Source organism: Hakea prostrata, chromosome 3, assembly GCF_041222555.1.
Source record: "Hakea prostrata isolate BN-2017 chromosome 3, UWA_Hpros_2, whole genome shotgun sequence".
NCBI classification, from domain to species: domain Eukaryota; kingdom Viridiplantae; phylum Streptophyta; class Magnoliopsida; order Proteales; family Proteaceae; genus Hakea; species Hakea prostrata.
This window is the reverse complement of record NC_142602.1, coordinates 16,118,726-16,136,581: the sequence shown is the minus strand read 5'-3', so window position 1 is coordinate 16,136,581 and position 17,856 is coordinate 16,118,726. Positions and strand designations below refer to the sequence as shown.

General features: G+C 38.4%; 1 protein-coding gene across 5 annotated transcripts; it reads right to left on the bottom strand.

The window, feature by feature from the left end:
- Positions 1-463: 463 nt before the first annotated feature.
- On the bottom strand, positions 464-17,448 carry LOC149021182 (DNA-binding bromodomain-containing protein). Of its 5 annotated transcripts, XR_016172292.1 has the most exons (9): positions 17,310-17,448; positions 16,070-16,981; positions 15,893-15,970; positions 15,110-15,353; positions 13,887-13,989; positions 10,511-10,652; positions 3,958-4,341; positions 1,226-1,812; positions 464-1,134 (listed from the first exon to the last, which is right to left on the bottom strand). XR_016172292.1 is itself a non-coding variant. In XM_089149446.1 (8 exons), the coding sequence occupies exons 2-8, from the start codon at positions 16,793-16,795 to the stop codon at positions 1,615-1,617; spliced, it is 1,875 nt and encodes a 624-aa protein (XP_089005572.1). In that variant the 5' UTR covers positions 16,796-16,844; positions 17,310-17,448; the 3' UTR covers positions 464-1,614. The 5 variants fall into 5 exon arrangements, 4 of the variants coding, with proteins under 4 accessions (XP_089005572.1, XP_089005569.1, XP_089005573.1 ...); XM_089149446.1 differs by having other exon boundaries at positions 464-1,812; positions 16,070-16,844; XM_089149443.1 differs by having other exon boundaries at positions 465-1,812.
- Between the last annotated feature and the right edge of the window lie 408 nt (positions 17,449-17,856).

Below are 17,856 nucleotides of genomic sequence, written 5' to 3'. Positions count from 1 at the left end.
TACAATTTGAATTTTTGTTTAAAGAGCACCCGATGGGTTGGTTTTGGTGATGATTGAACCAGATTGTATAAGCTGCTGAATTTGGTCTCTTGGATGAGCCCTAAAGCTCATTTTATTAAAGAGGGAAAGAGAGACGAAAAGAGATAACGGAATCTTAAACTAATATAAGCAATTCTGACCTGAAAAATAGAGGTCGAACTAAGACTACAGAGAAAACATCATCTACTATGCACAACAGTGCACATATATACCAAATGGGCAGCTGAGAAAGCAAAGCAACTTCAAAGTATTTTTGAAGTTAAAATTAAACATTTAATCCTATCCTTTCATACGGTATAAAAGGTACATTGTTGTGCATAATGGAGGATGTTTTTCTGTTAAGATGTTGACGTTAATCCAATTCAACCACCAAAACATTGAAAATTGAGAGACTATTTTGGGTCCATCAGTTAGGGTTTGGAATTCTGGATGACTTCCTCTTTCTGTGTCTCTCACCAATGGACCTTGTTTCAAGAGGCCGTCCTGAGGCATTTCAGATTATTGGACCAAGATCTCGGTTGAAATTTCAATGTTGATCATTAGCTTTTGGTCGTTGACTGAAGCTTTGTCACTTCCTAATTCGCTTGTGGTCATAAGGTCCTAACTCCTAACACAGCAACAAATTCTGGTGCTGAATCCTAGCCTATTTTTAATTTACCACCGAATAATGAAGAAAATTAAGCTGACTTTCCCTGGTGGTACATGAAACAACTCTTACCCTCCTTATATATAAAATCATCCGCTCCAAAAAATAAAAGAAAATCCAGTGGTGTAAAACATTGGGTATCTTATAAGATGCCCAACTAGGTTATCAATTCATGATTGGCAACAATATTGAGAAAATGATCAAAGTATTCATTTGCATTCATTAAACAAGATTACATCTTTAATTAACCCATTTGTCCACAGTAAAACAAGTGGCAATGCAGCTTCTGCCATGATCAGTGTGGGCTCATCAACTACTATAGGTAAAATACTAAACCTCCAAGCTGTACAGTTCTCTGGTTTTCTTTCCATTACTGAAGCCTAAGTCACAAAGCCTACCTGTCCATCAGTTAGAGGTCTTCTTGGAGTACAGAACCATCCAGCAAGGACCTATGTCATGAAGAAAAGAAGAAAGAGGAATAAACTTATGTATGCCATTGTCATGCATCATGCCTGCTTTGGCTTTAACAGAATAACTAACCTCTACCACAGCAGCAAAAAAGAAAGTGTGGTTCACAATATACAAATGGCCCTAATTTTCCGCCACTTTTTTGTATGAATGATGTTAGCCCTCTTTTTGTAAAAATTAATAGGACTTCCAGCTCCTTCATGTCTTATTATGCTTCATTGACAAGTTCGGAGCTCTCATCATGATCTTCAAACTTCCCACGGAGAAATGACCAGCAATCTGGATGGACTAGATTAGACCTTCTACGACCTAACATGGCTCAAGCTTGACCAACAGGGATAAGCAGCAACTGAAGAATTCAACCTGGGGTTGTTTTGCTCATCCATTTCACGCATATCCTTCTGTGACATAGAGAAGCTATGAGCTTTAAACATCACCACATTGTTTTCCCTTGATTGTTACTACTTCATAAACATTGCCATAGCCTCATGAATGGCACCACTCTGAATGGGGTTAGAGCGACGGACAAGCGAATGAGGCCCCGTCCAAACAGACACAGAATTGTCAGGGAAAAGTGTAGAACACAACTCCAAAACCAAAGGATTCTCATGAAAAACATTCTCAAAAGTTTTAGTGTGTTGATGCCTGTTCTGTGAGTCCTGTAACAAATTCAACAGAGTAATGTCATAGATCAGGCTAAAATTTTTAAAATCATGAGTGTAAGCTTTTCACCAATGCTATAGACAGGAAACACTAAGCTGGAAGGAATCATCAAGACATACTTTGAAAATAAGAAGGTTTAAGATGAGTAGAATAAAATGAGAGAATATAAGTGTGATGTGCATTGGACTGGTTCGATCACCAAAATATCCCGGCAGTTTCCAGCAAAAGTCTTTGGTATGACACTCCTTTCCAAAATACTCACATGTCATAGGTTCCTTCTTTGAAGTAGAACAATCACTTGATTATGCATAGCAACAACAAGATGGAGAACCAGAAACAGAATATTGGGCGTATTGTCCCTGCATTACAGATTAAAGCACGGCAGTACAATGGCTATCTTCAGATTGGACCTAGAATGGACTTGGTCACACTTAAGGACATGTGGCCGAATTGATCAAGATCCACATTCGACCAGCCAGGGAACCACAATTAGCTTGTCTTCATGCTTTTTGAAAGCTGTGGCATTAGTACAACAAAAAGCTTGAAAATCATCATAGAATTCCAGCTCTTGCAATGTATCTCACCACTTAAAACACTACCTAGAATTTTTTCTGAGTTCATGAAATTGTGCATCATTTGCTACTTGGGAGTACAGGTCTTTGGCTGCTTTTACATCAGCAGCAGCTTCCACCAAAAGATGACCTCTTGCAATGTTAGGATTCATCAAATTCAGCAGGAAAGACGTCATAAGGGCGTCCTCAAAACTTCAGTTTTCTAGAGAAAGACTAGCATTTGGGGCTTCTCAGATTCTCATGTGAGGTAGCTGGAAAAACAATAGGAATCTATAGATGAAAAGCAGGACCTAGAGCACAGCAACTAATTTGATGGTCTAGCAGTGGACGGAGGGAAGTCCCCATAAGTTCCACCACTTGGCCTGTCTGAAACAGATGATCAGTAGAAATATTACAACTTCCATAATTGCTGATCTCAAGAAATCCAAAGGTAAAACTCAGAAAGAATCACAAACATATGCTACATCAATAGTAGCAAGCAGCAACTAAAACACAGACAAAATTCACGAAATCCCCAAGCACCAATTTGTCTTAGATCATGAAGAAAAAACCAGGGTAAACCCTCAGCGGAAAAAGCAACACTGAGGGTAAGAAAAAAAGTTCCAGACATAGGAGGATAGCAAGAAAGAGGCTAGAAAGAAAGAGGAACCAAGAGAAAGGACTCGGTAATCCCTTGATGGGTCTCAGCTCTACCAGGTCGAGAGTTGGGAAAACAGGGGTCATTTTGGCACTAGCCACCTTTAATTAAGATAGTACAGAGTACAAGTATAGTAATGCCCCTAGGCCAGCAATTAAAAAAACCCTAAGGAAAACTTGGCCGTATAACCCATATAGTGAAAGATATCTAACAGAAATATGAGCTGCAGAGTTTATACATAAGATATCACCATTTAGGAGCATCAGTCCTTGATAACGGACCCTAGGGTGACAAATGGTCCTGGTACCATGTTCAACCGACTCCAACTTAGATCAGATAAGAAAGGGTGAGTCTTGATGCAAGTCCTCACATGCAGTCACTTCTTTTGAATTCTCTATTATTCTAGGGTTCCAAAGTACGAAGACAGACCATAATTAGTTTCTGAGCTGTTCCTGCCTCCAATACCAATTCTTCCGCACTCTATATTGCTTAGAAAACCAAATTACCTTTACAAGTACACCTTATATGTATAAATGTACATATATATTAGTTCTCATTAGTACCCTTACAACAGTATCCCAAAACAGGTGGTTTATTGCTAGTAGGATAAGCAAAAGCATAGAAAGAGAGAATGAAGGACATCTCACTATGAAGTTAAAGCCCAAACTGACAACTACAATAATTAGCCATTTGAGGAAGGAGCCAAGTCACAAAATGTTGGCTGGTATCAACACTTAGAAATTCATTTTTAGTTCCATTAAAATTACCTAAAAACTTGTCAAGGTACAGCAAAAGCAATCAAGTATGCTCCAATAAGGGAGTAAATAGAGACCATAGAAAAGGAAATGCAACACGCATTCAAAGCAAGATATGAAGACAAATAGAATCTATTTAGCAAATAACATTAGTTTGAGAAACAGAAATAAACTCACCTCTTGTTTAGGTAGCTGGGTATCCTGATCCCGATTCTGCACAGCATTGCCTTCACTTTCGAGCTGAACTAATATGTCATCTTTCTCAGTGTCAGGCTGGAAAGCGACAGATGGATTCTCCATTTCTAGCACCTGGGACTGCACATTAGGTTCCTCCCCAGATCCATTGCCTTGTCTTAACTTTGAGAACTTACCTGCTTCATTCTGCTCAATTTCCATCTCATTCTCACACATTTTTTGCTGTTTGGGAATGAACAGTTTGGCTGTCTCTAGTTTCACCTCTTCTCCTGCTTCTTCTACATCAGCATCAGCATCATGCTCAGCTGAGTCATCAAAATTTGATGATGCATCCTCGCTGCAAGGATTATCTACAGGGGAGGTTTCCTGTAATAATAGATAGGTAATTGATCGATAGGAAGAGAAAGAAAACATACAGTTTAGCAGTGGGTCTATTGTATAAAATCAGAGTTCATAAGTTGCACTAGATGTATCATTAACGAAAACCATTTATTAAAGATCATCCCACAAAAGTAAAACATTGGGCAGACAACGGCCCTAGTCAATCCACTGTGATGGGTGGGATTACTGTAGAAAATAAGTCCATTTGATGCATTGGAATGACGCACACTGAAAGAAAACCACAGCTCAAACTTAAAGGCATCCTACAAAAGTAAACATGGGATTGACCCATAATAAAGGTTTTAGTCAATCAGCTGTCACAGCAGATATGTTAACTTGACTTATTGTTGTTCTAAATTAACCGGAGACCTCCAAGGAAGTTTTACCAAAAAATTAAGAAGTTGCCATGGTTTTCAGTTGCCAACAAAATAAATAACACAGCTATTTCCTACTCACACAGACATACAGTTGCGCACGTACAAAAGACTCGATTATTTCCTACTGGCAATAGAAAATACTATAGAAGGTCAGTTGGTTTAAGTTCGAGTCCTCGTTAAAAGTATTGTTCAAACTTCAAAATCTGGATTACCCTGGTCACCTAAGTTCAGTTTTTTGGGTTTTTCTCATTTTCCACTATCATTTTTATATGTTGTCTTTACCATGCAAATTTAATTCCTAAAGCACGCTGCCCCCCCCCCCCTTTTTTTGCTGGTCTGATCAATCAGTTTCTGGTTTCTAACAAGTAAAACGGCCTTGTGCAAGGCCCAGCAAAACAGCATCAGCTATGGCCCCCACAACAAACAATCATATAATTGAAAAAAAAAATTACAATTTATTGTGTTTCTATGAACCTTTGATCTTGCAGTTTGAGCATATCAAACTGTTACTTTTTTAATTCAGCACATGATCAAGACAGTTCCTTTAAAATAACTAGCAAACTATTATTTCCACATTGCGTCTAGCAGATTTGAAGACTGAATAACACAGAACTAAGAAAAGAGATGATCAATCAAGGAAAGTAAACCTCTATAGTACTTATCCAGCAATCGTCACAATATGATTCATCACATCACCACAACTCCACTAAGAATGAACACCCATACTTCTCATATCAATACCACAACAGTACAATAATGATGATATCCTAGGTTGGGAGGATGCACCAATTAAAACCCTGACAATGAAGACAACCCCAACAAAAATAGGGAGGAAATAATTAAAGCTAGTAGACAGGTCTACTACTTAGAAAGTCCTCCCCTCCCCTCCTGCTCAGGTTCTCCTTGACTTAGGCATGCATACATGAGCCCATAAATGACGGCCTTCGACAAGGAATTCTGAAATTGTTGACCATTTAGTACTAATATAATGATATAAGAACAAATAAAAATATAAGTCATCCATACCGAGGCACTGCCCCTGGTGGTGTATGCTGTAGCAGCACATCTTCCACAACTTGTCCCCATCTGCTGCTTCAGAGATAGAGGTAGAGAAGAAAGAAACTAAAATGGATTATATGAAGTATAAGATAATATGATAAAAACAAGGACCAAGAGTAGCACATACAGCGTGAAAAACTTGAAAATCTCCTCCCTCCTGAAGGAAAATCCCCTAGAGGAAGTCAGAAAAATGGAGTGAAGATCCTGGGTTATCGGTTCAAATTGAAATATGGTCCTTCAAGCAGTATGAGCATTGCAAATTCCTGCACCTGCTGGATCATCAAAATTCATGAACGCTTCTACCTGATAATGTGTCACTAGTAGATGCACCCTAGTTGGTCAATAAACCTTCTCTGCCCAGTGTTGCTCCTTGAGTAATTGGACCTTCACCACATGGTCAAATAGGTTTAATTGCCGTTTCATGGATTTTGCGAGCAGCATTCCACCCAAAGATAACTAATGGGGGCCATAACAGAGAAAATAATAAGGATAACGAAGATAGGGGAAGAAGGAGAAACCTGAAAAGAATCAGACTAGAAGAGAAGAGGGAGAAGAACACTCATAAGAAGGAAAAGAGAAGAGGAGAGAGAGGAGAGGGGCTGCAAATATACAAACGCTTTATTTCATTTTTTCTAATCCATCCTCAATAAGCTGATTATAAGTGTCTAAATAATAGTAGAGACATAATTCAATAAGAAAACAACTATAGTAGGACTCTTGGCAATTTAGAATTAACAAAAAATTGATCCTACTAGGACTCCTAAAAATTTAAAACTAACTACAACTGATCCAAAATATCCTACCTGAATTAAAAATATGATTACATAATTATCCCAAATAAATAAATAATAAAAATCCTAATTGTTTTTTTAAAACTCCTAAATAACATCTTCTGCTATCGGGAATTCATTACTTTGTCCCCCCACTGTTCTAACACTAGTCACCGAACCATCAATAAGTTGATTACAAGTGTTTAAATAATAAAACAAACATACTTCAATAATAAAACAACTATAGTAGGACTTCTTGGCAATTCAAAACTAACGAGAAACTGATCCTACTAGGACCCTTGGCAATTTAAAACTAACTAAAACTGATCCAAAATATCCTACCCAAAATAAAAATCTGGTTACATAATTATCCCACTAAATAAATAATAACATCCTACATTATATTCAAAACTTCCATGCTAAACATCTTCTATTTTATCTCCTTGCAAGCTGAACTTGGGACCCATCAACTAGAAAGTATAATCTGCTAGCTTACTGTTCACGTTACTGAGGCGTGAACACTGGTTGTGCTGCATCAATCACATCACAAGCACTCATCATCACACATGCACACCATATCACCCATATCTTGATCAATAAATAAATCTAGTATTGACTGGTTTATTGAGAATAGGCACAGTGTTCCCATCTATAGGTTCCACTGTAATAAATCCTATTGAGTTTTACACAGTGCACCTTCATTGTGAACAAGATAAACAAGCTGATACAGACATGCAAAAATGGTGCAAACAAGGTCATCATGACCCCCTTTTCAAGCCATAACCAGGGAATGAAAATTCGCTGGATATCGCCGGTTCGCTGCCCAGCAAACCTGGCAATATGACGAAATTTTGCCGGACTATCGCCGAAAGTTCGCCCGAAATCAGATAAAATTCGAAGTTCAAACCCTGCTTCTCATTTTCCCTGGTCTTCTATTAAAAACCCTCCTCTGGAGGAAATCCTTTGATCGCTGAACTGGCTGAAGTACTTTGGTCTGTCGTCTGTGCTTTAATCTACCAGAACCCACATCACAAAGCTCCTTTTAGTAATTACTTTGGCCTATGCGTTTCTTTTTCTTCACATTTACTTGTTCTGTGTTTCAGGTTGAAGAAGATCGGAGGTTGAAGATGACATCTTTGTTTCCTTTTTCTTCTTCTTTTTTTTTTTCCTTTTTTTTTCACACAAAGAGGGTTAAGCAGTTAGGCTTCTGTTACAGCTGAACCTGAAAACCCTTGCTGTTCCGCTGAAAACAGCAAGGGGTGACGGTGACAAGCCAGATTTCAGCAATTTTGGCTGATTTTTGCTGGTTCGCCGGAAAATCGGCGATATGTTCTTCTGTGGCCATAACCATACGGGCAATGACCATCAATTCCATTCTTGTGGCCTCCGCCTTTCCCGTATTGAGCACAAGCTGGTTAAATAATTAGCGTTCCATTTTGTGGAACAATAATGAACTGACTTTTCGACCTATCAAAGCCATGGGTAAAGGACTGAAGGAGAAAGGCGTGTTTTTTCTGTTTTTAAAGGAGTCTTGGGGCAAGTAAGATATTCGATACATGTAAGTTCATGGTTCAATCTTGATTTCAACTAGCCAGAAACCAAGATCTGGCCGAGATCTTGTGAAACCAGGTTGAACCAGGGAATTTTCCCTCTCCATCTCAACTAGTGGTTTTGACACCTAAAATCACGGTTTTTTTTTTTTTTTTAAGTCCAAGCTATTGAAGTCTTCCACTCACAACGGATGAACTATCTTTTTTTCAAAAGAAAATAATCATTGAAAATGATCACACAGGATTCTTAACCATGGTCTATCATTGCTTGCTAGAATTTAGAATACTAGGTTACCAATTCAGAAACAGTAAATGACAAAAATAAGGAGTTCTAATGTACTTTAATACAATTATTTGATGGCTAAAACTTCCTCCAAACCAACTTGCTTGAGTTCAAGGCCTACTAAAACTAGAAGAAATCCTTGGTTTTTGGCAAAAATCCAGAAAAAATCATCAAAATGGACAAGCACAAACCAAATCTGAGTCAAAACTCTCAAAATCAGCAAGATATCTTGACTTCTGGTTGAAAACCAGATTTCCTTTACCCTGGTGTTTCGTCTTGGTTTGTCATGAAATCAAGATTATAGAGAGATCTTGGTCAGTTTTGACTAAAACTTGAACCATGTTGACAGATATTGTTACATTTTATAGTCTGCAACCATCTACGAGACTAACAGGACATCAGAATAACATCGTTCCCTAGGGTAGGTAGTAGCCATAACTCATTATTAACTTGTCTCAGACTCTCAATGCATACATCTAGATATTTATTGAATATCTCCTTTTTCACTCCATTCCATTCACTGAAACCCTAAAATCCCCTGAACCCTAGAACTCTGCAGATTCTGATTCCCCATTTCCCACAACAGAATAGGCTGCAATGTTGAGGAAACCTTCCTCTCAATAAACCTCACACTTGACCCTACCTGCAGTCAAAAAACTACAGGCATTCCAAGGTTTCTACTGAACCCTAGAATTCCCCATAAACCCTAAAAACAGAATACTTAATTTCCACTGTCAGGGTTATCCTGAACTTGGACTGGTAACCCACCCCCACCCCAAAAAAAAAAAAAAAAAAAAAAAAAAAAAAAAAAAAGAAGAAGAAGAAGAAGAAGAAGAAGAAGAGAGGAAAAACAGCAAAAAAGCAGATCAGACACCCAGACCAACTTGCACCCCATCCCGGTCTTTGAAACCCTAGTAACCAGCAAACTGTATGGTTGGTCCTATTCTAAGTCTCATGCCATGATGATGCAGGCCTGAAGTACTACATCCATAAGAAACCCTCAAAAAGCCCTTGAAGGAACTGCCCAAGCAGGATAGTAATAGTAGTAGTAGCAGTATCATGGTATACTCCGTTAAGTCCAGCTTTTGAGCTTGGTTCAGCTGAACGAGGGTTTGTCAAGTTCAATTGGCTCTTTTATCATCTGATCCAATTCAAGTAAGGGGATTTCTACTCAATTGGCAACTTCCAGTCATTAAAAGAGTTCCACGCACACGGGACTAGTTTTCCAGTCTAAAAGTTGTATTATGGTCTTTTGGCGCCCCATTAATGCACCCCTCACAATTGCAATGAATACAATTAAGTTGATGCATGTGCTCAACAGCTTTGCATTTTCTCTGTTTGGAGACCTGATCTGGTGATTCAATTCCAAGTCGAGGGCTCCTGGTGTTTAAAGTCAAAGACCTGGGATCCTTGGTGATTCAAGTCTGAGGTAGGTGTGGCCATGTGGATCTTGGAGTTTCAAGTATAAGAATCCTGCTATGACTAAGGATTCAGTCTTCTTCTCCATTCTACAGGCTGCCCTATTGAAAATCAAGTTTAACAAGAAGGTAGGCTGCAGATCCAAATTAACCCCCACCCCACCAAAAAAAAGAATCTTTCCCCTATTTTTTCTGTTTTCTTGAACCCAAAGAACCCCATGGAATAACCATAACTCAAGAAACCTAGATGTGAACACTATAGAAAAGCCTAGCACTAATTAGACTGACACTAAAAACTCCATTCCCATCTTAAGGCTCCACAAATAAAAATAAGAATACAACAATGCCCCTGAGATTTAAAGGAACCAGAAGAATCTTCACAACTAAATCAATGACTTATCTAATTATCATCAGAGGCCTTATGCAGACCAAAACTTGAGCCCGATGGCTTAGAGAATGGACTAGACCTCTTGGGCTTGCTTTTCAATGTTTAAACCTGGCACCACACAGCATTTTGATACACCAGCTAAGATCAACTCGCCGAATCTAAATAGTACTAAAATTTCTCAATGCACTTTGAACATCAAATGATGGGCCAACCAGGAAAATCACAGGCAGTTACAGGCTTGAGAACTCTGCCCTGTACATTCTTATGTTTGATCAAGTCAAAAACTTAAAAGTCAGATATCTGACATACCTCATGTTTCAACTCTTGCGATAAATTACTATCACTTATTCCCGTCTCATTCTCAATCACTTGGGAATTTCCCTCACGCTCCTTCCTGCGACGCCTCACAACACAGACTGCACACAGACAATCACTTTTGTGGCGATTGATTCTGCATCAGATTTTACAGCATTACAGAACATTAGCGCATTACAGAACATTAGCATTAGTAGAGTAAGAAAAATAGTTCTCTTTGATTAGTTAACTGCTATAAACAGTGGTATCACACTAAAATGCCAACGGGCTAGCAACAGACAAAGGAATTGAAAGACAGAGAGCACCCACGAGGCCAAGATGTCTAGAGCACAGTTAGTAAATGTGTTTTAAGAAAAAATATGTACTTTGGACCATATTTAAAAAGAACTCTCTTTTTTTGGGTTTTTTTTTTTTTTTTTTTGGGGGGGGGGGGGGGTGTTGCGGTTGTGATATGTGTGAATTTTTTCCTAGATATGGGAGAAAATGTGCGCGTATGCATATGTACCATCAATTAGAGATGATCAAAGTAAAGAATATGACTTTTTTTTTCTAAGGGTTTAGGTGGAGTTGAGCAAACACATATATGATTGACAACCCAAACCTGATTTGTTCTTCTCTTCTTCTCCTTTCTTCCTCCGGAAAACATCTTCAACCATTCAAGCTGCTCAAGAAGATCTTCAACAATAACAAATTGAATCATCCCCAAATACAATTCTTCTTCTTCTAAAACTCTAGAACATCAAGCACAGCTTTTCCTCCATGTTAGGAAACTATCTAAAAGCCTTAAATTTTAGATCACACCTAGATGTCAACCACGAAACCCCAAGATTTGACCACACCACCTGCTGCTCATAAGGAGAACCCGTCCATGGACTTACATCCTATCTCATTTCTGACAAGGAAATGGACCATCCATTTCCTTATAGATGTGTGGCATGTGTCCCACCATCACATCAAAAGGTTGAGGTCCATTTACAAGTCACATCATTTTTTTTTAATTTAATCAGAACTCTTTGATGTGACTTATAAATGGATTACAACAATTTGATGTGATGTTGGGACACATGTCATACATCTACAAGGAAATGGATGGTCCATTTCGACAAGGAAATGGATGGTCCATTTCTGACAAGGAAATGGACTAGATAAATTTTCACCTGTCCATCCATTAAAACCTAACAACCTCCATCTCATCGTTTTGCCAAGAAACCCTAAAACTCAGCCAGCCCAATTCACGTTTCACTTTTGGGTTTTGGCCTACATTGGTGTTGACTAACTCCCTCCCTTAGCTGGAAACTCAATCTAAATCCCACCCCAAAGTTGGAATACCCCATCCCTAAATTCCAACTCTAAACCTCAGAGACTCAATCTTCCCTTTACAGAAACCAGGAAATAAACCCTAAATTGCTGAATTCGAGTTCAGCCATATCCATCTATCATAACCCGATCACTCAACCCCAACCCTATACCTTAGTTGACTCTTGTCAATATAAGACTACGTCATGTTGGGACGCAGATCATATAAATTTGGGTTAGCCATATTTTAAGATTGATACTTGCATGGAAATTATTTGTTATGACTACATCATGTTGGGATGCAGATCATATAAATTTGGGGTAGCCATATTTGAAGATTGATACTTGCGTGGAGCGTATTTGTTACAGAGATAATGGGTAGAAGATTTATTTTCTTGGGATTTTATTTGCAGCTTTGAGAGGGTAAATTGGAGAGTTTCTTTTTATTCGGATCTTGTTGCAGCACTACTCTAGATTACTGAATTTTTTGTGATGCTCATCCTTTGAAATGTTGATTATTGAGGGTCATTATTTGTCCACGTGTAATGACACACATGATGGCAGGGGACTGGCAATAACTATCTGCTAGACTGCTATTGAAGATTATCATTGTCATCTGCTCAAGTCATTATCTTAAGACTACCTTTAACTGAAGATTACTATTTTCTTGTTTGTGTTGTTCTCAACCACAAGTTTATCTATAAAGATGGTTAAAAACAATTCATATCTATTTGATCTATAACAACCTGATGTTGTCTGGTCCACGATAACCTTTCCTGTACTACCTATTTGGTCCATAGTAACCTACCCTACGTACCCGATCTGTAGTATCCGATACTGCCTATTTATCATTGATTTCTATCTGAGACCTTTGTTTAGGGTTCTATATCTGTCTTTGTTTGAGTAGAATATTACTTACTAGTTACTACTTGCCTTCCTTGAGAAAGTCTTTGATGCAGTCATTCAGTGAGATTGTTTATCTTTCTATGAAAAAATGGCTTCCTACTAACAATTTTCTCTGAAATGCTTCTTTGAAATTTTGGATTGAGACTTGTAATCATATTCGATACAAAGATTACTATCCGCTGCTGGAATTATTGATGGCTAATATGTTTGAGTTGATACTACTGCCTGAATGAAATTTTCTCCAGCTCACCAGTGTTGGCCACTACTGTTTATGTGAATACTGCCACAGCGTCTCATATCTATACCTTCTGTCCAGGCTGGAGGCTTCTTTTGATATGAACACTCCATGATGAAGGGGACTTTCCCTGTCATGGGTGGTTATGTTTTAGATAGGCTAGATTTACTATATTACTTTCCCAGTTAAATAAGATCCTTGTTTTCCTATTTTAGTGTAGGAATCTTTCTATTTCCTATTTCAACATGGCATCTGGTCGTTGCTCTCTTCTAGTCAACTGAATACACACACATGATGGAGAGACAGCTTCTTCTATTGGTTGGCTACTCTCCTTATCTCATTCTTCTCTTCTGTTCTTTCTCTCTTCTATATTTCGTCGCACTCCTAGCCAGTATTCGCCACTGATCTTGGTTTGTGACAAGTTTCATTGTAAATTCAAAGGCCATATTCCCCAAATTCTTAGCCTAATTTGGCACATTTCAACAAAAAAAATCGATTACCCAAAAAACAGAAACATTTCAGTTTCAACCAAGTGGAAAAGGGTTGCTCTGTCAAATTGGATCCTTGATTTCTACCAAACGTAAGCAACTAATAGATATTGCTTACTGAACCTATTACATTTCTTTACTGAATCTTTAACCGTGTTTCTCCTAGGCCTCCTGTGGGTTTCCTTTTCACCTGTGACTAGATCTGCTACTACAGCCAACTTTCACATGCTACGTTTATTGATTTATTCTGCACTGCCATCAATTCTTATTGATTTATTCTGCACTGCCATCAAAGCCATCTCCCCATCTTTTTAAAAATATAATTGCTTCAATGTGCATTAAGTGTCTTGAACAGCCTTAAACATAACTATTGCAAAAAGTGTCCTACCAAAAGGGGGAAATTTTTTTTTTTGCAAAAAGTATAAGTATAATTAAAAAAACATACCCACGACGTTTATGTGTCTTTTGCTTCAAGTGACTGCCTTTAAGATGCAGATTTTCTTGACTGGAAACAGCAACCTTCTCCACATGAGCACCACTGCTTCCTGCTAAAAGGAAGGGATCAATAATCATGTTACTGGAAAATTCAGACAAATTGGTGTTTTGGATTTGCACCCTTGGTTGACAGAAAATGTCAGACCCTATTGCCTACCACATGTAACATTGCCCATTCTACAATGTTTTAGTACTAGCTGAGAAAATATAAGTAGAACAGGTAACCATGCACGATGGATGAAAAAAACATAATAACGATTGATTATCTATGACCTAGTATATGCTATAAAGTATATTTAACAAAGATATCCAAGTCCCAACAAACAATACATAATATCTGCTATACAAATCATAATGTGCTCAATTGAGTCCACTTGTGCTGATGAAGCTAATATGCATTTTGCTCCAACTACAAGACAAATGCCTAACAGTGTGCTAGAAGAAACACAAATAGTCCTCCACAACTGCCCTGTAAATGGCCTCATCTACATACCGCCAATCATGTAATGCAGGAGAAGGATCACAGTTGCATGTTCTAGGGGAGGCTACACTTGAAGAGATAGCTGGGATGGACATGGATATATCCAGCTTGTCTAGCATAATGGATACCATGAGTTTGGGGGGAAGGAAACAGAGAATTTGGGCGTTGGTGCATGCCATCTTTCGTAGAAGAAAGCCCAGTCCAACATATCATGGTGACCATGATGCCAAGACTATTGGATCAGCATTACAAGTAGGGTACATAGCATATGGTGGATATGTTGGTGGACCATGAGGTCATTTGGTGGCCATGGTGGATCTTCTGCTTATCTTACTCAAACATGTGTGCCAGCTTCAACTTCTTTCAGTCATGGTGAGCCATGAAAAGGAAGAACATAACTTCAAACAAAAACCAACTTATACTCACAATTGATAAGACTTCAAAAACAGGAAGACAATTTCCAAATTCTACCAACGCTACCATGCATTTTCTATTCCAAGTATTTCAAAGAACAAAGCAGCAGGTATATGCTTTCTATTGAATAGACACATCCAATTTAGTATCCATTCAGGTCACTTCATGAAACTCATCCACTCTATAATTTAAAAACAGCCAAGATAGGTATAGAGTACCAAAAAAATATGATATAGAAAGAAAAACAGTATTTTAGCCTGCATTCAATAAGCTCTCACCATTAATTCTCTTTGACTGATCACTATACAAGCCAGCTGTCATCCAGTACTTTGTAAAATTCTTTTTCACCCGCTTCATAAGGTCCAAAATATAATCACCCTTGTTGTTATACCGATAGCAGTTATCCCAAATATACTGCACATCCTTAAAAACACCCTCTGAGTTAATGTACTTATCACCCCGTTCAAGATTATTGCGTATTGTGCCAAAATCCATAGGGGTCTCTATGATGTCAAAATAGTCCTGATCCAAGAAGCTGTGTTAGTCTATAAACCTAATGTATGATAAAATATCATAGTACAAATAATATGCATTGTCTGAACAGATTTAAGTCAACACCAAACACAAATACAGATTCCCAGTTTTCTGAATTCTTCTAACTTCTAGAGAAGGAAAAAGCGTGAAGGGGGAAGGGGGGGGGGGTACTAAAACATCATGCTTTTAACATTTTACATCTTCCATTGAGGTGAAATTTTGTTAGACTAGTGAATTAGATGAATCTAGATACTACCAACACAGAGGAAAATGCAATGTAGAAAAATTATTGATTACTGTGATCATCCTCCCACAGATAAACGCACAAATAGGTAGGATAAGCACATGTAGATATGGAATGACTTTAAACACCAAAATATGTTGATGAAGATTATGCTTTTGTAAATTGATGCGTATGCCTCCTCTTCTTGAAAGCTGGAATGCTTACATATTTACATCACGCTATGGCATTCAAAAATATTTTATCACTTCCTAAGCAGTAACATGTGTATAAGATTCATACTTACAGGTATTCCCAAGGCAACAGGATTCACTGGAACATTGAATGGCTCCGCTGCATCCATTTTCATGATTTTCTTGATAACCTGAGGAATATGCGATTGAGAAAATAAATACGTTTAAGACTTCAAAAAAGCAACAATTAAAGCGAAAACAGATGTTCTGGGATTCTACTTCTGACATACCGCCAAAGCAGCACTTAGTTCTTTCTCATTGTACCCTGGCTCCAGATAAGGTCCATTTGATTCCCTTTGATATGATTCCCTAGATGTTGATGAGTCCAAAGGCTTTTCACTGTCTGATGCAGTTTGGGTGATCCTTTCACCCAGCGTACGTAGCTGACTACTCCCTGGGTTAACAGTTATATTTGAAGAGCCTAAACCCCTCGATGATTTAATCTTTATGCTTCCAGCTTTTCGGGGTGATCTTTCCAAACCAGCAACTTTCATTTCCGGAAAAGAATTGGCACTATCCTCCATCTTTTCTGCAATTTCTACCTGTTTGCCCAAACCCACTTGTAGGCTACTCTTGTCTGTATCACTCTGAGTCTGCACATCGGACGAACGCTGAGACTCATACAATTTTGAAGACTTGAGCTTAACCTTCACACGCCCACGTCCAAATTGCCCGGCAGGTCTGTCAGTCAACCCATTATGCCCTGATTGCCCAGCTGTGTTCCTATCACTAACCACTTCAGCGTCGGTATTCTCAATTTTGGCCAGATACTCGGGCCTTCTAGACACCGATGCTTCAACTTCCATTCCAGACTCCATCTGGACATCATCTATGTCATCTAAACCCGAATTATCACTGTTTACACTAATAGCATAGAGGGCCTGCTCATTTTTACTAACCAGAGTCACTGAATGCTTCTTTTGTTTCCCTTTCCTGTTACCCCGCTTGCGCTTCATATCCACAACCTAATGCTATCCTCTTCAGAAGAAGAACCTGTTACATCAACTGCTCACACGAAAAGCAGCAAAGTATCACCCGCTCTGTTCGCTTAGCTCTTTCCCTTTCAATGCAACTTAATTTTAAGTATATCCCACAACCAATATAATATCTTATAAAGTCGTCGTAGTTGTAAATGAACTAAACTGTAAACATAGCCACAGACAGACACACACAAACAGTAAATAAACTCCGTGAACCAAGAACGGCAAGGACAAAGAAACGATTACTAGGGTTCCAAATCTACAAACTTTGCTAATCCATAAAATCAGACAAACAAAAAATAAATTGAAAGATTTCATACCTCAGTGGAACATCTATCCTAGAAAATCAAATTCTTTTACTCAATGTGATACCCAGAGTCAAATTCTTTTACATATAAGAGGAAAGGGAAGATACAAAAAACGGACGAAATCTGAGAACCCTTTGCTTTGAAATCTCCAGGTAGATAGATGGATTGAGAAATTGACGCACCTGTTAAATTCAAACAAATTTGCAGATTAGATTATTTGACGTCGACCAACAGAGACTCACACCATGTTTCACAGGTTTCTTTTGCTTGGTAAGAAGAACCGGTAAACTTGAACTGTGGATTCCTTTCGTGGAAAATATCCCAAAAATCCAACTTAAAAATAATTAAACAAATACGGTATTCCCGAAATCATATATTTCCGAAAACTCGTCCAGACCCATTACTCAAACTGGGCCGGTTCATTTGGGTATAGAACCGGTTGGGTTTGGGTCGGCCTAGGCTGTGTTTCTACATCACCAGAACCACAGGTCCTTTGAGGCTGATGAAGATCAGATGGATGGATCTGCTTCTGTGTTTGTGGGCCAATTTAATTCAGAGAAGAAGAGAGCATTGTCAAGAACCTCACTTCTCAATGGAGAGGTCGTGGACAAGGTTTAAAATATCGTGTATCAGTGATGTATCGGTCGGGTGATTCTAAGAGATGTTGCGGTTTGTATTGGATCGTATCTAAGATACATATTGATGGATGCATAATTGAATAAAATTATC